Here is a 23,901-nt window from a genome sequence, read left to right on the forward strand (position 1 = left end):
GTCTCGCTCTGTCGCCCAGGCTGGAGTGCAGTGGCGCGATCTCGGCTCGCTGCAAGCTCCGCCCCCCAGGTTCACGCCAGTCTCCTGCCTCAGCCTCCCGAGTGGCTGGGACTACAGGCGCCCGCCACCACGCCTGGCTAATTTTTTGTATTTTTAGTAGAGACGGGGTTTCACTGTGTTAGCCAGGATGATCTCGATCTCCTGACCTCGTGATCCACCTGCCTCAGCCTCCCAAAGTGCTGGGATTACAGGCATGAGCCACTGCACCCAGCCTGTTTTCCTTATTTCTTTATTATTTTGTATTCATCTGTAAAGGAGGATTTTCTTCATCAATTACTTGGTTATTCTGAGAAACAATTCATATAGAAAAGGCAGGCTATATATTCAACTTGTTTTCCTTTATTTACTAGTTTTAGGGATAGTAAGTTGATTATGTAATATTCTCTTAAAGACGATCAATTAGGGCTTTGAAAAATTATTATGAACTTGTGGATTTTATTAAATTTGGCATGTTTACATTCTTTGTAGTTATTCTTTTTGATGCTCAAACTGTACCATCTTTGGACAATAGCAACCCACTGAAGTTGATTCTTTTTAAATATTATTCATTTAATTTTTCACTTTTTTCAATAGAGACTGTGTTTCCCAGGCTGGTCTTGAACTCTTGGTCTCAAGCAGACCTCCTGCCTCTGCCTCGTAAAGTGCTAGGATTACAGGTGTGAGCCCCCATGCCCGGCTTCTAAAGTTGATTCTTGAATCCTTTTGACATACCCCAGTAGTCTTTGATAGCTTTCTTGCTTACTGCTGTGAAGATGCCTTGTATGTACTGTCTCTTCTTATTGTTGCCAATTGTATCTTTCGGATCTATTCCTACAAGTGGGACTGTTGGGTTGAAGAGTAAATACACATATAATTTTGGTAGATAGTGTGAAAGGCATTATTTTATTTTGTCTTTCCACAAGCAATATATGAAAGTGCCCTCCCTGCCTTTTTTTTTTTTTGGTAGAGACTGGGTTTTGCTCTGTCGCTTATGCTGGAGTGCAGGGGTATGATCTTGGCTCACTGCAGCCTCAAGCTATCCTCCCACCTTACCCTTCTGGGTAGCTAGGACTAAGGCATATGCCACTGTGCCTGGCTTATTTAAAAACCTTTTTTTTTTTTTTTTAAGAGATGGAGTGTTGCTATGTTGCCCAAGCTTGAAAGTACCTTTTAACCCACAGTCTCACCAACAGTTTGTTGTAAGCTTCTGGATTTTTGCCAGTCTGGCAGGTGAGAAATGGTATCTCCGGGTAGTTTTGTTTGTTTGTTTGTTTGTTTTTGTTTGTTTTTTGAGACGGAGTCTGCTCTGTCACCCAGGCTGGAGTGAAGTGGCAGGATCTCAGTCCACTGCAAACTCCGCCTCCCGGGTTCACGCCATTCTCCTGCCTCAGCCTCCCGAGTAGCTGGGACTACAGGCGCCCGCCACCACACCCGGCTAATTTTTTTGTATTTTTTAATAGAGATGGGGTTTCACCGTGTTAGCCAGGATGGTCTCGATCTCCTGACCTCGTGATCCGCCCGCCTCGGCCTCCCAGAAGTGCTGGGATTACAGGCGTGAGCCACCATGCCCGGCCTACTCCATGTAGTTTTAATGTGAGCATATTTTTATGTTCAAAATCACATTTTAATAAGTTGATGATAGCAAACCTGCATTGACATTTAAAGAAGGCAGGCCAAGCATGGTGGCTCATGTTTGTAATCCCAGCACTTTGTAAGGCCAAGGCGGGAGAATCACTTGGGTGCAGAAGTTTGAGACCAGCCTGGACAACATAGTGAGACCCCATCTCTATAAAAATTTTTAGCCCTCACTCGCCAGTGACGACCTGTCTCGCTGCGCGCACGCCCTGCCACCGCCCCGCAGAAATGCTTTGGTTACCTACAGTCTTTCGCCAGATGAGACCAGTGTCCAGGGTACTGACTCCTCATCTCACTCGGGCTTATGCCAAAGATGTAAAATTTGGTGCAGATGCCCGAGCCTTAATGCTTCAAGGTGCAGACCTTTTAGCCGATGCTGTAGCCGTTACAATGGGGCCAAAGGGAAGAACAGTGATTATTGAGCAGAGCTGGGGAAGTCCCAGAGTAACAAAAGATGGTGTGACGGTTGCAAAGTCAATTGACTTAAAGGATAAATATAAAAACATTGGAGCTAAACTTGTTCAAGATGTTGCCAATAACACAAATGAAGAGGCTGGGGATGGCACTACCACTGCAACTGTACTGGCATGCTCTATAGCCAAGGAAGGCTTCGAGAAGATTAGCAAAGGTGCTAATCTAGTGGAAATCAGGAGAGGTGTGATGTTAGCTGTTGATGCTGTAATTGTTGAACTTAAAAAGCAGTCTAAACCTGTGACGACCCCTGAAGAAATTGCACAGATTGCTACGATTTCTGCAAACGGAGACAAATAAATTGGCAATATAATCTCTGATGCAATGAAAAAGGCTGGAAGAAAGGGTGTCATCACAGTAAAGGATGGAAAAACATTGAATGATGAATTATAGATTATTGAAGGTATGAAGTTTGATCGAGGCTATCTTTCTCCATACTTTATTAATACATCAAAAGGTCAGAAATGTGAATTCCAGGATGCCTATGTTCTGTTGAGTGAAAAGAAAATTTCTAGTGTCCAGTCCATTGTACCTGCTCTTGAAATTGCCAGTTTTCACCGTAAGCCTTTGGTCATAATTGCTGAAGACATTAATGGAAAAGCTCTAAGTATACTCGTCTTGAATAAGCTAAAGGTTGGTCTTCAGGTTGTGGCAATCAAGACTCCAGGGTTTGGTGACAATAGAAAGAACCAGCTTAAAGGTATGGCTATTGCTACTGGTGGTGCAGTGTTTGGAGAAGAGGAGCTGACCATAAATCTTGAAGACATTCAGCCTCATGACTTAGGAAACGTTGGAGAGGTCATTGTGACCAAAGACGATGCCATGCTCTTAAAAGGAAAAGGTGACAAAGCTCAAACTGAAAACAATGTATTCAAGAAACCATTGAGCAGTTAGATGTCACAACTAGTGAATATGAAAAGGAAAAAACTGAATGAACGGCTGGCAAAACTTTCAGATGGAGTAACTGTGCTGAAGGTTGGTGGGACAAATGATGTTGAAGTGAATGAAAAGAAAGACAGAGTTCAGATGCCCTTAATGCTACAAGAGCTGCTGTTGAAGAAGGCATTGTATTGGGAGGGGGTTGTGCCCTGCTTCAATGCATTCCAGCCTTGGACTCATTGACTCCAGCTGATGAAGATGAAAAAATTGGTATAGAAATTATTAAAAGAACACTCAAAATTCCAGCAATGACCATTGCTAAGAATGCAGGTGTTGAAGGATCTTTGATAGTTGAGAAAATTATGCAAAGTTCCTCAGAAGTTGGTTATATGCTATGGTTGGAGATTTTGTGAATATGGTGGAAAAAGGAATTATTGACCCAACAAAGGCTGTGAGAACTGCTTTACTGGATGCTGCTGGTGTGGCCTCTCTGTTAACTACAGCAGAAGTTGTAGTCCCAGAAATTCCTAAAGAAGAGAAGGACCATGGAACGGGTGCAATGGGTGGAATGGGAGGTGGTATGGGAGGTGGCATGTTCTAACTCTTAGACTAGTGCTTTACCTTTATTAATGAACTGTGACAGGAAACCCAAGGCAGTATTCCTCACCAGTAACTTCAGAGAAGTCAGTTGGAGAAAATGAAGAAAAAGGCTGGCTGAAAATCACTATAACCATCAGTTACTGGTTTCAGTTGACAAAATATATAATGGTTTACTGCTGTCATTATCCATGCCTCCAGATTATTTATTTATTTATTTATTTTTCACAATACACAGTCCTTGTATTTAGGTACATTATGAGACACACTTACTTTTTCTCTACATTTAGCACATCAGCATAGAAATGTGATGAATTAATCTCCTAGTGATATAAAGTAAGAAGTAATGCACTGCAATAAAATATCACATGTGACAGGACACCAAGTGGGGTTTTGTTAGGAGGTGGGGAGGAGAATGGTACAAAGCTGAATCAGGCAAGGTCCCTACCCTTCATCAGCTTACAATTTAGTTGGAGAGTTAAGGCAATTTAAGAGTGAAATCGATTCCATAATCGTTAGCTGTCACAAGGCTGCCTGTGATTAACTTCCAAATGGGTAATCCAGTCAATGAAGGCTGAGCTCAAAGGCAAGAGACTTCATTGTGGACTGGGAAGACTTCATTTCTTAGTTGACTTCTCAGAAAGTTGCTTCCTTGCCTCCTGGTATTAGCCTTTTATTTTGTATTTTTGAATAAAAAAACATTTGTACATTCCTGATACTGGGTACAAGAGCCATGTACCAATGTACTGCTTTCAACTTAAATCACTGGGGCATTTTTACTACTATTCTGTTAAAATCAGGATTTTAGTGCTTGCCACCACCTGATGAGAAGTTAAGTAGCCTTTCTGTGGAGAATGAGAATAAGTAGAGAAATATCCAATTATGTGACAACCTTTGTGTAATAAAAATTTGTTTAAAGTTAATTTTTTTTTTTTTTTTTTTTTTGAGACGGAGTCTTTGCTCTGTCGCCCAGGCTGGAGTGCAGTGGCGCCCACTCGGCTCACTACAAGCTCCGCCTCCTGGGTTTACGCCATTCTCCTGCCTCAGCCTCCCGATTAGCTGGGACTACAGGCGCCCGCCACCTCGCCCGGCTGGTTTTTTGTACTTTTAGTAGAGACGGGGTTTCACCGTGTCAGCCAGGATGGTCTCGATCTCCTGACCTTGTGATCCGCCCGTCTCGGCCTCCCAAAGTGCTGGGATTACAGGCGTGAGCCACCGCGCCCGGCCAAATTTTTTTTTTAAATTAGTTAGGCATGGTGGCATGTGCCTGTAGTCCCAGCTACTCAGGAGGCAGGGGTGGGAGGATCAATTGAGCCCAGGATGTCAAGGCTGCAGTGAGGCATAATCAAGGCACTTCACTCCAGCCTGGGCAACAGAGAAAGACTCCGTCTCAAAAAAAAAAAAAAAAAAAAGTTTGTCTTTAGCAATCTAAAATTTGACGAGTTTGCTTTGATTCTCTAGCTGCAGGTTCATAACCTGATCTACCCACTGCAAATTCTATACTTTCTTTTCCCAGGATTTGCTAAAGGAGGCACAACCCGTTTTACCCAGGAGATGGCAGTGTTTCTCTTACTGTTATATTTATTGGGCGCTCACTTTCCCATCGAAGGTGAAATACTTAAAGTGAAAATTGTATTCTTTCAGTGAATAATCTTGAGTTAAATTATGTTTAGCTGTTAATGATAATAAGATTAGTAAAGTTTGTGCCTGCCTTCTAGGAGTTGACAATCTAGGAGCAAGAGCTCGTGGAGGTGGAACTGTGAAGCAGAGTCAAAGAATAGCCTAAAAAGGCCAGCTGTGGTGGCTCACACCTGTAATCCCAGCACTTTGGGAGGCTGGGGCAGGCAGATAACTTGAGGTCAGAAGTTCAAGACCAGCCTGGCCAACATGGTGAAACCCCATCTCTACTAAAGATACGAAAATTAGCCAGGCATGGTGATGTGCACCTGTAATCCCAGCTACTGGGGAGGCTGAGGCAGGAGAATCGTTTGCACCTGGGAGGCAGAGGCTGCATGAGTAGAGATTGTGCCGCTGTACTCCAGCCTGGGCAACAGAGCAATATTCTGTCTCAAAAAAAAAAAAAAAAGCCTATGAAAATTTCAAACAAAATGTTACAGGAATACAAATTTGTAATTGACCTCTTGATGTAATGTCTTTAATGGCAATTTAACTTTAGCCCACAGGTGAGAGTGGGCTTACTCCACTGTTAGGAGACACAGGTAAGTTCAAGCTGTCTGACTTCCAAGACACAAAAATAGGCAATAAAAAGAAAATCAGGCCAGGCATGGTGGCTCATACTTGTAATCCCAGCACTTTGGAAGGCTGAAGCAAGAGGATCTCCCTTGAGGCCATGAGTTTGAGACTAGCTTGGGAAACATAATGAGACCCCTATCTCTACAACAAATTTAAAAATTAGCCAGGCCTGGTGGCATGTGCCTGTAGTCTTTGCTATTTGTCAGGGGTGGTGCTGAGGCAGGAGGATCGCTAGAGGACCGTGTCTCAAAAACCAAAAAAAGAAAATAATATATTGTAAATATAAAGGGAAAAGTTCCTAGATGTTCTAATGTGCCATTCCATCACTGCCAGCCCTACTTTTACCATTTTTTCTTTTTTTTCTTTTCTTTTTTTTTTTTGGGGACGGATTCTCACTCTGTTGCCCAGGCTGGAGTGCAGTGGCAAGATCTCGGCTCACTGCAAGTTCTGCCTCCTGGGTTCCCACCATTCTCCTGTCTCAGCCTCCCAAGTAGCTGGGATTACAGGTGCCTGCCACCACGCCTGGCTACTTTTTTTGTATTTTTAGTAGAGACAGGATTTCACCATGTTAGCCAGGATGGTCTCGATTTCCTGACCTCATGATCCACCCACCTCAGCCTCCCAGAAGTGCTGGGATCATAGGTGTGAACCACCGCGCCTGGCCTTACCATTTTTAATTAGTAACATTTTTTTTCAGATGTAAATTTTGTGTTCTGAGACAGTCCATTTATTCATTTAACAAATATTTTAAAATGTTAAATTAGCCAGGTCCTGCTGAATGCTAAGGATATAATGGTGTACAAAACAGCCACAGTCTCTGTCCTCATCAAGTTTATGCTTCTGGTGAAGCCTGCTCATGACTAGTGACCATATAACTAATGTATATTGATATTTTAACAATTACTTTTTCAGCACCATAGGAACAGGAAAAATAGAAAAACAATTATTTCTTACATTCAAATCTCTCTCTCTCTTTTTTTTTGTTTTGAGACAGTCTCCCTCTGTTGCCCAGGCTAGAGTGCAGTAGTGCAATCTCGGCTCACTGCAACCTCTGCCTCTGGGTTCAAGTGATTCTCCTGCCTCAGACTCCCGAATAGCTGGGACTACAGGCCCACACCACCATGCCCGGCTAATTTTTTTATTTTTAGTAGAGACAGGGGTTCACCATGTTGGCCAGGCTGGTCTTGAACTTCTGACCTCAAGTCATCTGCCTGCCTCAGCCTCCCAAAATGCCGGGATTACAGGTGTGAGCCACTATGCCCAGCCCTTATATTCAAATCTTATATTTCACCTGAGAGTTTTAGGATATTGTCCTAATTATCTGGAAAGCAGATTTAAAGCAAATTATCTTCTAAATATATAGCAAATCAAAACTCAGGTAGAAGCTTCATTAGGAGTGCTTCTCAGCAAATGTGGTTTTCAACAAACCTCTTGCTGTTTGTGTTGTAAGTTTATCCCTAGAAATATTACCCAGTATGTAAGTTAAGAATAAGTCAGAATATTGAATATGACTACTACTTGAGGTAAGGGGCTGGCTTGAGGAAAATAGTTGAATCTTTCACTTCTGGATTCCTAGGATTATTCCTTTATTATTTCTGACCCCAAAGTACATATTTACTGGAATTATTTTATGGGCAAATAGAAAGGGTAGAATTGAGTCAATAAATCTGAATTCTGGCCAGGAGCAGTGGCTCACACCTATAATCCCAAAACTTTGGGAGGCCGAGGCAGGCAGATCACCTGAGGTTAGAAGTTCGAGACCAGCCTGGCCAACATGGTGAAACCCCGTCTCTACTAAAAATACAAAAATTAGCAGGACATGGTGATGCGTGCCTGTAATCCCAGCTGCTCCAGAGGCTGAGGCAGGAGAATTGCTTGAACCCAGGAGGCGGAGGTTGCAGTGAGCTGAGATTGTGCCATTGCACTCCAGCCTGGGCAACAGAGCGAGACTCCATCTCAAAAAAAGAAAAAAAAGAAAAATGAAGAAGAAATCTGGATTCTGGTGTCACTTATGCTGCTGTTTGACCCCTATGACCTTGTGTAAGTGAGTTTGCCTCTCTGGGATTTGCTTTTTTAATCTGAAAATGAGAGAGGACAAGGGGAAGGAACTATCCAATTAATCACTGTTTTGATTCATTATCATCCCCACGGTCTCATACTTCTTGCAATATTTAGTTTGACCATATGAAATTGCTAGTATTCAATGATATGAAAAGATTAAGATTTAACCTACAGAGACAGCAGTTTCATTTGATTCAGCCTAATTGTCGAATCAGTTGTGGGCCCTATTGGGATCATCTGAGTTATTTATTTGAGGGATAGATGAGGCCAAGGCCAAGCAAAATTAATGCCTCAGGTGTGAAGGAAACACACATTTAGAGAATAAATCTTTCTGGTAGGTGATAAAATAAAAAGAGAATACAATGAATACCACCATATAATCAATGTGGTATATTCTGGGTTACATAGAATCCATTCCAGCCTTTTTGTTCTACAATATGGTAATTTTCTAGCTCAGTGATTCTAAATGATTTCGTTCCTGTATTCCTTCAGCGTCTGGCAAAGGAAAAGTCCATTTGACAATTTTATTAGAATATTCTCTGTAGCAATGCTTGGCCAGGAATATCTGTTGCTGTAGGAGAATACAGCCTGTTAGCACTGATATCCAGGGTGTGAAAGAAATAATTCTTTAGAGCTGTCTTTTTCCTTGTTTGCCAGTGAGGTAAGTCAAAGAGGTGAAAAGACAAACTTTTCTAATTTTTAGTTTTAGACCAATTTTGTCATTCCATCCTACATCAGAAGGGGTCACGGCTAAGCTTTGCTTTACTGTGTGATGTAGCTCATTAATGTTTCTTGCCTAAGGAAACTGGTATGTTCAATAAACTGTTTTTTGTTTGTTTTTTGTTTTTTGTTTGTTTGTTTGTTTTTGTTTTTGTTTTTTACTTTTCCCCAAGACATAATCTCATCTTTTTACCAGGAAATAAACTGAACTTTTTTTTTTTTTTTTTTTTTTTGAGACAGAGTCTCATTCTGTTGCCCAGGCTGGAGTGCAGTGGCATGATCTCGGCTCACTGCAACCTCCGCCTCCCGGGTTCAAGTGATTCTCCTGCCTCAGTCTCCCAAGTAGCTGGGATTACAGGCGTGTGCCACTACACCTGGCTAATTTTTGTATTTTTAGTAGACACAGGGTTTCACCATGTTGACTAGGCTGGTCTCAAACTCCTGACCTCAAGTGATCTGCCCACCTCAGCCTGCCAAAGTGCTAGGATTACAGGCGTGAGCCACCGCACCCGGCCAATAAACTCAAATTTTGGACTATTTCCATAACATAGCATTTTGGACACAAAAGTAAATCAGTGGAATGGAAAGATAATCCACAGGGAGTATTTACACCTAGGGAAAAATGTTTATTTGGCTCTAATATACCTTGTTCAGGTCTCTGAGCCACATTCAGAGCCTCACATGCAAACTGACCTGTCTCATTGCTTTCAGACACATATACCACACCAGGTTGTCTCCATTGGAATGTCTCGCTAGGGTCCAACACATCTACAGGTAATACATTCTTCTGAGTTCTCCACCTTGATATGGAGGGGCCAATAGAGGCATGCAAACATTTTTCTTTATTTTTCTTTTTATTTTGAGACGGGATCTCACTTTGGTTGCCTAGGCTGGAGTGCAGTGGCGCCATCTCAGCTTACTGCAGCCTCGACCTTCCAGGCTCAGGTGGCTCTTCAACCTCAGCCTCCTGAGGAGTTGAGACTACAGATGTGCACTACTATGCCTGGCTAGTTTTTTGTATTTTTAGCAGAAATGGGGTTTTGCCATGTTGCCCACGTTGGTCTTGAACTCCTGGACTGAAGCAGTCTGCCCACCTCAGCCTCCCAAAGTGCTGGGACATTTTTCAGCTACATTTTGGGGTTGATCTAGCCCCTACTCCTTCACCTTGGACACTTGTTAAAAAGAGTTGTTTTTCAGGAGAAATCACAAGCCTATACTGAATCAGGTACAAACGTCTCTTCCCCAAAGAGGTTACAGATAGCTCTCATTTTGTTTTTTCCCTTCAAAACAATTCCTGAGTGCTGGGTTCATGAGAACCAAGAATTAGTGAGGCATTGGCTAAATCTGGAAAAATGTGGGCAATATAATGGGCAAAGCAGAAGGGCATCAAAGTAAATACACTGGAGGAAGTAGGATTCTTCCTCCTCCCATATACTTCCTGGATCTAACCACAGAACACCATTACCTTCCCGATCATTTCCACAGAATTCCATAACTCCTTTACAAATATACTCACCTGTAATGCCAGCACTTTTGCAGGCTGAGGTGGGCAAATTGCTTGAGCTGAGGTGTTCAAGACCAGCCTGGGCAACATGATGAAACCCTGTCTCTACCAAAAAAAAAAAAATTACAAAAGTTAGCCAGGTGTGGTGGGGCATGCCTGTAGTCCCAGCTACAGGGTGGGGAGGGGTGGGGTGGGTGTGAAGATCACCTGAGACTGGGGAAGTCAAAGCTGCCTGTTGTGAGCCGTGATTGTGCTACTGCACTCCAGCCTAGATGACAGAGTGAGACCCTGTCATAAAATATATATACATATATATATGTTTATAATATATATACTCACCAGAATGAAGGATTTAGTTTCCAGTTTTGTTGGTGCTCTTTAACATAATACACCCTTGGCAACAGTTTGCATATCTGGGTCCTTTTACTTCTGTGGTCCCAACTTACTAGACTATACAAATTTAGATTTTTAGGCCAGGCACGGTGGTTCACACCTGTAATCCCAGCACTTTGGGAGGCCGAGGCAGGTGGAGCGCTTGACATCAGGAGTTCGAGACCAGACTGGCCAAAATGGTGAAACCCTCTCTCTACTAAAAATACAAAAAATTAGCTGGGTGTGGCGGCAATCACCTGTAATCCCAGTTACTTGGGAGGCTGAGGCAGGATAATTGCTTGAATCCAGGAGGTGGAGGTTGCATTGAGCCAAGATCATGCCTTTGTACTCCAGCCTGGGTGACAGAGAGAGACTCTGTCTCAAAAACAAACAAACAAACAAACAAAAATTTAGGTTTTTGTATTAGTTAATATAAGTAGAGCTTATTGAATTAGATCCTTCTTTATCTCCCTTCTATCTGATATTCTCTACTTGTAGAGTAGAGGAATGGGGTTAAATCTTAGCATGTAAGGCCGGGCACGGTGGCTCAAGCCTGTAATCCCAGCACTTTGGGAGGCCGAGACGGGCGGATCATGAGGTCAGGAGATCGAGACCATCCTGGCTAACACGGTGAAACCCCGTCTCTACTAAAAAATACAAAAAACTAGCCGGGCGAAGTGGCGGGCGCCTGTGGTCCCAGCTACTCGGGAGGCTGAGGCAGGAGAATGGCGTGAACCCGGGAGGCGGAGCTTGCAGTGAGCTGAGATCCGGCCACCGCACTCCAGCCTGGGCGACAGAGCCAGACTCAGTCTCAAAAAAAAAAAAAAAAAAAAAAAAAAAAAAAAAAAAAAAAATCTTAGCATGTAAGGAAGTCCCCCTTTTTTTCTGCCAGATTTGTTTTTATTTATTGGATGGTAGGACTCAAAGAGAAATGGGAGCTGGGGTGTCTTGTATCTAGTGTTTTTTGATTTTGTATTATTTTGTTTCCTTTTTTTTTTCTAGAGATAAGACATATTCCACCAATTTCCAGGAGACTGAGAATTATGAAAATAATTTATGAATAATCAGGTTGTATGCTTATGGGGGAGAGGGAAGAAATTAAATTGGATGATCCCTGAAACTTTTCGAGGTATGTAGTTTAGCCTGTGTGATTCTAGGATAATCTTTTGAATGTAACTAAGATGCCAGTTTCTGGAATTGCTCACTTCAGATCTTCAAATTTGGGTTATATGATACCCAGAGGGATACACGCTGGCAGGCGGTAGAGTAATTAATCGCAATGAAGCTAGCATCTATTGGGTGTTTACCAAGTGTCAGGCACCTTCTTAAGGGCTTTATACGCATTGCCTTATTTCATTTCACTACAATTTTAGGGAGTAGATACTATTTGTTATTCCATTTTACAGATGAGAAAAGTAGGGATCAGATATGTGAGGTAATTTCTCCTAGTGCAAAAGTGAAGTATTATCTTCATTTTGCACATGGGTGAATGAGAGATGTTAAGTAACTTGGTCTAAAGTCATATAAGTAGTAACTAACAGTGGTGACAGGATTTTAATTTTCTTTTTGGAGACAGTCTTGCTCTGTCAACCCAGGCTGGAGTGCAGTGGAGCAATCTCAGCTCACTGCAATCTCTGCCTCCCAGGTTCAAGAGATTCTTATGCCTCGGCCTCCCGAGTAGCTGGGATTACAGGCATGCACCACACCCAGCTAATTTTTGTATTTTCAGTACAGACAGCATTTTGCCATGTTGGCCAGGCTGGTCTCAAACTCCTGGCCCAAAGTGATCTGCCCACCTCGGCCTCCCGAAGTGCTGGGATTACAGGCATGAGCTACTGTGTCCAGCCTGGTGTCAGGATTTGAACTCAGGTCTGCCTTTTTCTAAAACTCATGGTTTTTAACTGTTTTTAATTTTTTCTTAATTTGATTTTATTTTTTAAACTTTTTATTTTATTACATATTTATTTATGTATTTTTTTAGAAATAGGGTCTCTCTCTGTCGCCCAGGCTGGAGTGCCGTGACAGATCACAGTTTACTGCAGCCTTGAACTCCTGGGCTCGAGTAATCCCTCTGTCTCAGCCTCCCCAGTAGCTGGGACTATAGGCGCACACAACCACACTGAGCTAATTTTTTTTTTATTTTAATTTTTTTAGAGACAGAATCTTGCTCTGTTACTGGTATGGTCTTGGAACTCCTGGCCTCAAGCTATCCTCTTGCCTCAGCCTCCTGAGTAGCTGCGATTATGGACACAAGCCATGTGCTTGGCATTAACTATTTAAAACAAATATATATATATGTGTGTGTGTGTGTGTGTGTATATATATATATATATATATATTTTAATAGAGACGAGGCTCTCACCATGTTGTCCAGCTGGTCTTGGGTTCCTGAGCTCAAGCAATCCAACCACCTTAGCCTCCCAAAGTGCTGGATTACAGACGTGAGCCACTATGCCTGGTCTCTTGCCCCACCACCCTTTTTTTTTTATAGGGGTGAAGTCTCAACTACTTAAAATTCTAAGGTATCATTAAGCATTAAGGAATGAAAAGTGAGTCTATAACACATTAGGAATATTAGAATTGGGTTGGGTACAGTGGCTCATGCCTGTAACCTAGAATTTTGGAAAGTCAAAGTGGGAGGATCGCTTGAGACCATGAGTTCAAGACCAGCTTGGTCTCGCTTGTTCAAGAACAGCAATGTCACTTCTGAGTATTTACCCAAAAGATTTGAAATCAGTTCATTGAACAGATGTCTGCATTCCCATGTTTATTGCAGCACTATTTAGAGTAGCCAAGACATCAACAGATTAATGTATAAAGAAAATATGCTATATATATACAATGGAGTACTATTCAACTTTATTTATTTATTTATTTTTGAGACAGGGTCTCACTCTGTCACCCATGCTGGAGTGCAGTGGCATAATCATTGCTCACTGCAGCCTCCAACTCCTGGACTCAAGTAATCCTCCCACCTTAGCCTTCCAAGTAGCTGGGACCACAGACGTGCCTACCATACCTGGCTAATTTTTTTTATTTTTTGTATAGATGGGGTCTCACTATGTTATCTGGACTAGTCTTGAACTCCTGGGCTCAAGTGATCCTCCCACCTTGGCTTCCCAAAGTGCTGGGATTATAGGTGTGAGCTGCCTCATTTAGCCTCAACTTTAAAAAAGAAGGAAATTCTGTCATTTGTGACAACATGGATGGAATTGGAGAATATTACATTAAGTGAAATAAGCCAGGCACAAAAAGACAAATACTGTAAGTTCTCACTTATACATAGAATCTAAAACAATCAACTCACAGTAGCAGAAAATAGAATGGTGGTTACAGAAAGCTGGGGAACCGGCCGGGCTCGGTGGCTCATGCCTGTAAACCCAACCCTTTGGGAGACCGAGGCGGGTAGATCACGAGACTAGGAGTTCAGGACCAGCCTGGCCAACATAGTGAAACCCTGTCTCTACTAAGAATACAAAAATTAGCCGGGCGTGGTGGCGTGTGCCTGTAGTCCCAGTTACTCAGGAGGCTGAGGCAGGCGAATCGCTTGAACCTGGGAGGTGGAGGTTGCAGTGGGCCAAGATCGTGCCACTGCACTCCAGCTTGGGCAACAGAGTGAGACTACGTCTCAAAAAAAACCCAATAAAACCCCCACAAGTTGGGGGATGGAGGAAATGGGGAGATGCTGGTCAAACTGTACAAAATCTTAGGAGGAATAAGATTTTTTTTGTGAGCTCTATTGCACGTGTGGTTAAAATTGTTAATAATAGTGTATTATACATTTCAAAATTGCTAAAAGAGTAAATTTCACGTGTTCTCACCACAAAAATGATAAGTAGGCTGGGCTTGGTGGCTCCTAGCACTCTAGGAGGCTGAGGCAGGTGGATCACTTGCCTCACTTGAGGTCAGGATTTCAAGACCGGCCTGGCCAACATGATGAAAACCTGTCTCTACTAAAAATACAAAAATTAGCGAGGCGTGGTGGTTGTGCACCTGTAATTCCAGCTACTTGGGAGGCTGAGGCACGAGAATGGCTTGAACTCGAGAGGTCGAGATTGCAGTGAGCTGAGATCATGTCACTGCACTCCAGCCTGGGTGACAGAGCAAGACTCTTGTCTCACAAAAAAAAAAAAAAAAAGATAATGAGCCTGGGAGGCAGAGGCTGCAGTGAGCCGAGATCGCGCCACTGTCCTCCAGCCCAGGCGACAGAGCCAGACCCTATCTAAAAAATAATAATAGTAAGTATTTGAGGTGATAGATATGTTAATTAGCTTGAATTAATTATTCTACATTATATGTATAAGTCATAACTTCACTTTGTACCCATAAACACATACAATTATGAACTGTCAGTTTACAAACAACAACAACAGTCAGAAAACCTGCAATGAGATACCACCTCGCACCTATTAGGATGACTATTATAAAAAAAAATTCTCAGCTGGGTGCAGCTGCTCATGCCTGTAATCCCAGCACTTTGGGAGGCCGAGGTGGTTGGATTGCCTGAGCTCAGGAGTTTGAGACAGGCCTGGGCAACACAGTGAAACCCTGTTTCTACTAAAATACAAAAAATTAGCCGGGCTTGGCAGCGTGTGCCTGTAATCCCAGTTACTTAGGAGGCTGAGACAGGAGAATCGCTTGAACCCAGGAGGCAGAGCTTGCAGTGAGTTGAGATCATGCCACTGCACTGCAGCCTGGGCCACAGAGCGAGATTCTGTCTCAAAAACAAAAAAGGCCAGGCGCAGTGGCTCATGCCCGTAATCCCAGCACTTTGGGAGGCCGAGGTGGTCGGATCATGAGGTCAAGAGATCAAGACCATCCTGGCCAACACGGTGAAACCCTGTCTCTACTAAAAACACAAAAATTAGCTGGGCGTGGTGTCGCATGCCTGTAGTCCCAGCTACTCAGGAGGCTGAGGCAGGAGAATCGTTTGAACCTGGGAGGCAGAGATTTCAGTGAGCCGAGATTGCACCACTGCACTCCAGCCTGGCGACAGAGTGAGACTCTGTCTCAGGGGGAAAAAAAATAAAAAGTAGAAAGAAAAATTAGACTTTAAAAAAAAAAGGTTAAATTGGGTTGATTGCCTTTATGAGTCAGGCCTTCAAGAGAAAGGTTTCTGTACCACCTTGTTAGGGTAAAGGAGAAGATATCATCCAAGGGCCTAAACAGCAAGGATAAATTGGTTGAGAGTCTCTGAGAGCAGAAAAGGGACTTAAAAAATATATACTGGGGCCAGGCTCAGTAGCTCATACCTGTAATCTCAGCACTTTGAGAGGCTGAGGCAGGCGGATCACCTGAGGTCAGCAGTTCGAGACCAGCCTGGCCAACATGGTGAAACCCCATTTCTACTAAAAGTACAAAAATTAGCCAGGCATGTTGGGGCACGCCTATAGTCCCAGCTACCGGGGAGGCTGAGGCAGGAGAATTGCTTGAACCTGGGAGGCAGAGGTTGCAGTGAGCTGAGATACTGCCATTGTACTCTAGCCTGGGCAACAGAGCAAGACTCTGTCTCAAAAAAAAAAAAGTATCACTGAGCGATGTCTTCATTTATTTATTTACTGCATTTGGCTGCTGTGTTTCCAATCTCAGTTGCAATTCCCACACTGAGGCTGTCCCACCCTTCCTGTGTCCCTTGAGCTGAGCAGGCACTTCCTGTCCTATTGGAAATGAAAGTTAGAGATTGGGGGTAGGGTATGTATATTTACTCTGCAGAATGCTAATACTGTCTGTTCCATTATCATAGCAAAAAAGTGACAGGGAAACTAGAATAGAGACCAGAACTTCATTTGAGGGAGGGTTTGGGCTTAATATTTGTTGTCATAAAACAGACAGGGTTAATTTATATCTCAAGAGAATACTTAGGATGACAGCAAGGTGGCCTTATGAATGGATTTGAAGGCTTTCATTTTATATCTCTATTCCACTTGGATTGGTAGGGGTTACTGGATATCATTCTGAAGTTTTTGGTTTCCTTTCTTGTTAAGGTTACTCCTACAAAGACATTCTTTGGAAACTAATAGAGGTAAGTGTTGCAACTCTATTAGGTTCTTGACTCTGAAATTTATATCCCTTCCTAAGAATTTTGTGTTTTTATTCTGTTAGAAGCATATGCTTTTTAAGTAGGTTTTTTTTTTTTGTTTTTTGGGGTTTTTTTTGACAGCTCAAAGACAACTCGAAGCAGATATCCCAACTGTGGACATCAATTTAGACATAAATTCCAGGTTTGGTGAGTTACTGTAATTGTTTCAGTTTCATGGATCTTAAAGATGAGGAAATAGTAGGGTAAAGTGTTAAATAAGATAGCCTGCAATTGTTAAAGAAATGCCTAGGCCCCAAGTTTCATGATATAGTCCAGTTTGATCATTCCTTGGAGAATCTGAAATAGGGGTGAGGGGCATCAGCCCATTGGTATGAGCCAAGAGAAACAGATCTAAGAATCTGAAACTAGTTATACCCCATACTCTGTTTTGCTTAGCTCTGCTCTTTGGTGTGTTCCTCTGTTTGTTCCTTTGTATATTAAGATCACTGCAAATGGGCTATGTGTGGTGGCTCACGCATGTAATCCCAGCACTTTGGGAGGTTGAGTGGGCAGATCACTTGAGGTCAGGAGTTCGAGACCAGCCTGTCCAACATGGCGAAACCCCATCCCTACTAAACAATACAAAAATCAGCTGGATGTGGTGGTGGGTACCTGTAATCCCAGCTACTCGAGAAGCTGAGGCAGGAGAATTGCGGAAGGTGGAGGTTGCAGTGAGCCAGATCCAGGATTGCACCGCTGCACTCCAGCCTGGGTGACAGAGTAAAACTTTGTCTAAAAAAAAAAAAATCACTGTAAATGTAAAGTAGGGGAAGCCCTGAGCTTATCTCAAACACTCTGTCTCTAACTCTGGTTTTTTTTTAACGTGTTCTCCAAGGCAATGTCTCAGGAGCCCCTTTAAAATCAAGCTTGAAATCTTATAGCTGAGATCTAAGGGTGGAAATAAAGCCCTTGTTGTCTTTATATGAGAATCAGAACTTGTTCATAGAGGAAAGGGGATAAATTTGAAAGGGGTTAGACCTAAGAACTCTGCTTTCTAGCTTTAACTCCTGAGACTGTGAAAAACAAACAAAAAATAACATCTTGGGCATTAGGACCCAGTCGAAGTGCCTCTGCCTCATTCAGACTCTGTTAACTTCTCTCAGTGACGTAAAGGAGCAGCCCGAGCTCATTCTCTGCCCGCAGCCCCCCTTCATCTCTCCCCTCCTGCTCCTTTTCTCCTCCTTTCTCCTCCCCCTCCCTTTTTTCCTCCCTCCCTCTCCCCCTTTCCCTCGCTCCCCTCCTCCCTCCCTCCCCGTCTTTCTTACCCCCTCCCTTTCTCTCGCTCTCTCTCACTCGTTCCCTAACATTAAAGAGAAAATGCTGCTATCGGTGACTTCCAGGCCTGGGATTTCGACTTTTGGCTACAATAGAAACAACAAGAAGGTAGGGAAAAGCGCTTTTTTGGTGTCTAGCTACTTCTTTTTCTGGGGATCTGGCAATGCCCTTGGTTTTTACATTCTTTTTAAAGAGGGGAAGGGGATTTCTCTCTCAAGATTCCTAATTCCTCACCGTGCTTCTCCCTTTTCCACTACTTCTTTCGGCATCTTTTCTCACCTGGTTCTGGAGTTCAAGGAACTTACAGTCTTTGTGAGGCCTGAAAAGACAGGGGAATTAACAACAAATCAAGCTTGCAAGTTTGTATCCTTATGAAATGAAGTTAGTTTGACTTCCTGCTGATGTATCAGTCTCCACAAGGATAATATGTCATCTCAGACCCTGTCCCCCAGTCCACCCCACCCCCTACAAGATTATTTTATTTGTTGATTAACTGTTTCCATTCTCTCCCCAACCTTCCCTCCTACCCATACCACCAGTAGTATTAGATAGCTGAAATCATAGATAGTCAGTGAAGCCACAACAGTTTATCAAGAGCTGCGTATATTCTTCTAGACTACAGATCCTACCCCACCCAGCCTATAGAGAAGGAGTCTTGAGAGACATCGCACCTTGGGATTAAGGCACAGAGCGCTGTGATACTTTGGATCTTGCATTTGAGCTGATACTTGGAGCTCTGCAGAGAGCCAGACTTTGCAGTGACCCTAGGAGTCTTTATGATTAACCCATGGCTGCCTGAGAGTTGTGCTGTCCTTGGGTAATCTGGGGAGAGATGGACAATCTTGTCCATATTTGACAAGGAATATATTTGGCAGTTTCTGGCATTTCAGGGCACACAGCATACTGATTAGGAGGAATTTCATGCTGTAGCAGGAAGAAGAAGCTTTACCCTCTCTTCGTGTTATAGCTGTTCTTTTAAGAAAAAAATGTGACATGGACATTTAGGGAATCTTTTGCTCATCTAATGGAATGTTGGAGGGTGAGGAACAATTCCTGCTGCTTTCTCATGTACCAATGAGACCATTACAGGTAGATTTAAACAAAAGTGTCTGATCAATGCAGTGGGTAAATGTTTAGACCCAAAACACTTAGTGTTGATTTATGGGCTTAGTCTATGTGGTACTCATTCTGTTTATATCCTAAAGAAATATGGGTAGAGGGGAGAGGAAATGGGGAGCTATAGGTCGGAGGATACAAAGTAGTAGATATGTAGGATGAACAAATCCTGAGATCCAATGTACAACATGAGGACCATAGTTAATAAAATTGTATGTATATGGGATTCATGCTAAATAAGCAGACTTTAGCTCCTCTTGCCACAAAGAGAAACAAAAGGGATAACTATGTGGGATGATTAATTTACTTTATTACAGTAACCTTTCTACTATCTATATGTATCCCATAACATGTTATATACCTTAAATGTACACAATGAAATTTACTTTAAAAAAGAAATGAGGCTGGGCACGGTGGCTTATGCCTGTAATCCCAGCACTTGGGAGGCCAAGGCGGGTAGATCACTTGAGGTCAGGAGTTCAAGACCAGTCTGGTCAACACGGTGAAACCCCAAATTTGCTGGGCTTGGTGGCACATGCCTGTAATCCCAGCTACTCAGGAGGCTGAAGCAGGAGAATCACTTGAACTTGGGGGACGGAGGTTGCAGTGAGCCAGGATTGTGCCACTGCACTCCAGCCTGGGTGACAGAGCAAGACTCCATCTCAAAAAGAAATGAAATATGAGTTTATACATATTTGTTGGTTATCAATGTATGTTTATATGTACATATGCTGACATCCCTTTATCAAATGTATGTATAGATAATATATTGTATATTATACATATATATTTGAAAGGGAAAATTTCATGTGTCTTTATTCTTTTCAAACCTTGTAGAGTACCATGTGAAAATTTCTTTCCTGATTTTTTTCCCTCCTAGTCTCTCAGGTTACCCAGAACTCATTAAAATAAAAGGAATTCCCAAAATGAATTGCTTCCCTATTAGAGTTTTCATGTATTTGAAGCTATCTAAAAATCTCTTTTCGTTCTCTACTCCCTCTCCCACCTTGGAGTATAGGAAAAATTTAACTAGCTTCTAAATCTAGGATAGTATAAGGGACAAGAGGTATAGTTGTGGGTTTGGGTTGAAATCTCTTCTCTTCCTGATAACTGTAAGGTTGGACAATTCAGGAATTATTGGGATTGGTGGGGGAGGTTGGGTAGATACATAATTACTAATTACTAATGTATTTGTCAATTCTTTGGGTTCTTATAAGTCAATGTTATGTTCAGATATAAGGATGCGGTATCTGTGCATCACTTTGTGGCTATGCATATGACTCCTTTTGTGCCTATATAAGTTTGTGAATGCAGAGAGTTTTCATATTTTTATTTTTACTTTTTTTTTTTTTTTTTTGAGATAAAGTCTCGCTCTGTCACCCAGGCTGGAGTGCAGTGGCGTGATCTCAGCTCACTGCAGCCTCCACCTCCCAGGTTCAAGCATTTCTCCTGCCTCAGCCTCCCGAGTAGCTGGAACTACAGGAGTGCCACCACACCCGGCCAATTTTTTTGTATTCTTAGTAGAGACAGGGTTTTACCATGTTGGCCAGGCTGGTCTCAAACTCCTGACTTCAAGTGATCTGCCTGCCTTGGACTCCCAAAGTGCTGGGATTGCACTTTGAGTCGCCAAGCCCGGCCCATATTTTTATTTATTTATTTATTTATTTATTTATTTATTTATTTTTTGAGACGGAGTCTCACTCTGTCCCCCTGGCTGGAGTGCAGTGGCACGATCTCGGTTCACTGCAAGCTCCGCCTCCCGTGATCATGCCATTCTCCTGCCTCAGCCTCCTGAGTAGCTGGGACTATAGGCGCCTGCCACCTCGCCCGGCTAGTTTTTTTGTATTTTTAGTAGAGACAGGGCTTCACCGTGTTAGCCAGGATGGTCTCGATCTCCTGACCTCGTGATCCACCCGCCTTGGCCTCCCAAAGTGCTGGGATTACAGGCGTGAGCCACCACGCCCGGCCTATTTATTTATTTATTTATTTGAGATGCAGTCTTGTTCTATCGCACCCAGGCTGGAGTGCAGTGGCACGATCTTGGGTTCAAGTGATTCTCCTGCCTCAGCTTCCTGAGTAGCTGGGATTACAGGTGCCCGCCAACACGCCTGCCTAATTTTTTGTGTTTTTAGTAGAGACGGGCTTTCACCATGTTAGTCAGGCTGGTCTTGACCTCCTGACCTCAGGTGATCTGCCTGCCTTGGCCTCCCAAAGTGCTGGGATTACAGACGTGAGCCACTGCACCTGGCCCCATATTTTTATTTTACTTAATTTTTTTCCTCAACACTGGAAGACTAGGGAGGGTGTTTTTAAACTACAGCATTATTGTGTTGCTCTTTGTCTTGTCAAGTAGGGCTTACTGTGTTTCTCTGTTGTGGAAAGTGTTATAGATGCATTTGCTTATGTAATTTGTGTATTTTCCATACCCAGTTAAATTTTATTTATTTGTTTATTTATTTATTTTGAGACAGAGTCTTACCTTGTCACCCAGGCTGGAGTGCAGTAGCACAATCCTGGCTTCCTGCAACCTCAGTCTCCTGAGTTCAAGCGATTCTCCTGCCTCAACCTCCTGGGACTACAGGTGCGCGCCACCATGCCCAGCTAAATTTTGTAATTTTAGTAGAGACGGGGTTTTGCCATGTTGGCCAGGCTGGTTTCGAACTCCTGGCCTCAAGTGATCTGCCAGCCTCAGGTTCCCAAAGTGCTGAGATTATAGGCATGAGCCACTGTCCAGCCTATTTATTTATTCATTTATTTTGAGACAGGATATCACTCTGTAGCTTGGGCTGGAGGGCAGTGCCATGATCTCGGCTTACTACAACCTCCACCTACTAGGCTTAAGTGAGCCTCTCACCTCGGCCAACTTTTATATATAACATTTTGTTGTTTGTTTTCGAGACAGAGTCTCGCTCTGTCGCCCAGGCTGGAGTGCAGTGGGGTGATCTCGGCTCACTGCAACCTCCGCCTCCTGGGTTCAAGCGATTCTTCTGCCTCAGCCTCCTGAGTAGCTGGGATTACAGAGGCCTACCACCATGCCTGGCTAATTTTTTATATTTTTGGTAGAGACGGGGTTTCACCATGTTGGCCAGGCTGTTCTCAAACTCCTGACCTCAAGTGACCTGCCCACCTCGGCCTCCCAAAGTGCTGGGATTACAGGCGTGAGCCACCACACCCTACCTATATATAACTTGTATATAAAAGTTATTGTTTCTTACTGAAACTAATAAAAGTTATTGTAAAAATTTAACTTTGACTGGGCTCAATGCTCACGCCTGTAATCCCAGCTCTTTGGGAGGCAGAAGCTGGCAGATGGCTTGAGGTCAGGAGTTCGAGACCAGCCTAACCAACATGGTGAAATCCCGTAAATACTGAAAATACAAAAATTAGCTGGGTATGGTGGTGCATGCCTATAGTCCCAGCTACTCAGAAGGCTGAGGAAGGAGGATTGCTTGAACCCAGGAGGTGGAGGTTGCAGTGAGCCAAGATTGTGCCACCACACTGCAGCCTGGGCAACAAAGTGAGACTCCATCTCAAAAATAAATAAATAAAATAAAATAAAATAAAAAACATGAAAAGTAGGATTGTTTTATTTTGAAATATATACTTCACTTATCCAGAAAGATGTTTACTGTGGAGCCCATGACAGTCATAATTTTCTTACTCTTTATTGGCTGGTGGTAAATACAGGAATGCAGTCAACAAGTGTGTAATGCCTAATAAAGGCAGACTTTTTTTCTCAGGAAATAGTGTTAATTTTTTTTTCCTTTCTTTGGAATTAAAATAGTTACTGAAGGGGAAAAATGTGGATTTCAAAGAGGGATTCTGCAAGATAATTTCGTGGGTTTTTTTTAAACATCAGTTTTAATGCCCTTCAATAACTTGGTTCATTAAAAAAAAAAAAAGGCTGAAGTAAAAAGAGACAGGGTCTCAACACTGTTTCTTCAATGTTTGAAGAAGTTGCCTAAGTAGAGAGATTTGAGTATAGGTGAGATTGAAAGAGGAAATGTTTGGGACTAAAGGAATTCCAAACTTGTAAAGGGCCTAACCACGCCTTTCTTGACATCATCTCCCTGGCATGTGTTATTATAATTTAACTCCTCATAGGATCAACAACCATTTCCTTTGGAAAAAAAGAAAAGGGACTGTGTTTAATTTAGGATAATTTGCCTTCCCCAATGTACTTTTCATACATTTCTATTTCTTCTCAATGTTAATATATTGAAGACTGATGGGGAGTAGGAGGTGATGAAAATAAGACTGACTGGTGGGTACTGCCAGATCCTCACTCTTTGAGAAGCTTGTTACCTGCGATTGTTAAGAGTGTTTACTCAGGAGAGAGAAATGACAAACAGTACTGTAATCACTTAGTACTTCTAACAGGATAGAGAATTTTCTCTGTGTATGTTTACTACTTTTCCTTCTAGTTTCCATCAAATCAAATGTAATAGGACTGAGAATTAAGAACTTGTAGGTCTACCACCTCTTGGCTGGGGCAGCTGTTCTGTTATCAGTGATAAGCTAACTCAAATGGTTAAAGTTTAGTGGTAGGCCGGGCGCGGTGGCTCACACTTGTAATCCCAGCACTTTGGGAGGCCAAGGTGGGTGGATCACCTGAGGTCAGGAGTTTGAGACCAGCCTGACCAACATGGTGAAACCCTGTCTCTACTAAAAATACAAAAAAAAAAAAAATTAGCCAAGTGTGGTAGTGGGCACCTGTAATCCCAGCTACTCCAGAGGCTGAGGCAGGAGAATCGCTTGAACCTGGGAGGTTGCAGTGAGCGGAGATTGCACCATTGCACTCCAGCCTAGGCGACAGAGCGAGACTCCGTCTCAAAAAAATAAATAGGCTGGATGTGGTGGCTCACACCTGTAATCCCAGCACTTTGGAAGGCCGAGGTGG

At 42.9% G+C, this 23,901-nt stretch overlaps 1 protein-coding gene and 1 pseudogene across 10 annotated transcripts in view; both read left to right on the forward strand.

The window, feature by feature from the left end:
- The first annotated feature begins 1,525 nt into the window (after window positions 1–1,525).
- Window positions 1,526–3,948, forward strand: LOC101014323 (annotated as a pseudogene). Its single transcript, XR_634738.4, has one exon. The product of XR_634738.4 is annotated as a 60 kDa heat shock protein, mitochondrial pseudogene (transcript).
- Window positions 3,949–16,231: 12,283 nt separating this feature from the next.
- RBMS2 (RNA binding motif single stranded interacting protein 2) overlaps window positions 16,232–23,901 on the forward strand; it is a 96,518-nt gene continuing 88,848 nt past the window's right edge. For 2 of the 9 annotated variants that reach the window (XM_017945954.3, XM_009180989.4), the window contains exon 1: window positions 16,232–16,553. Coding sequence is in view for 4 of the 9 variants with exons in the window: in XM_021922520.2 (XP_021778212.1) it covers window positions 17,928–17,993 (66 nt within the window). In the remaining 5 variants the exon portion in view is untranslated. Of the gene's footprint in view, window positions 16,554–16,691; window positions 16,758–17,576; window positions 17,994–23,901 lie in introns of those variants that run through there. The other 7 variants (XM_017945955.2, XM_009180993.4, XM_021922520.2 and 4 more) reach the window with 7 other exon arrangements.

This window comes from Papio anubis, chromosome 9, assembly GCF_008728515.1.
Source record: "Papio anubis isolate 15944 chromosome 9, Panubis1.0, whole genome shotgun sequence".
NCBI lineage: Eukaryota > Metazoa > Chordata > Mammalia > Primates > Cercopithecidae > Papio > Papio anubis.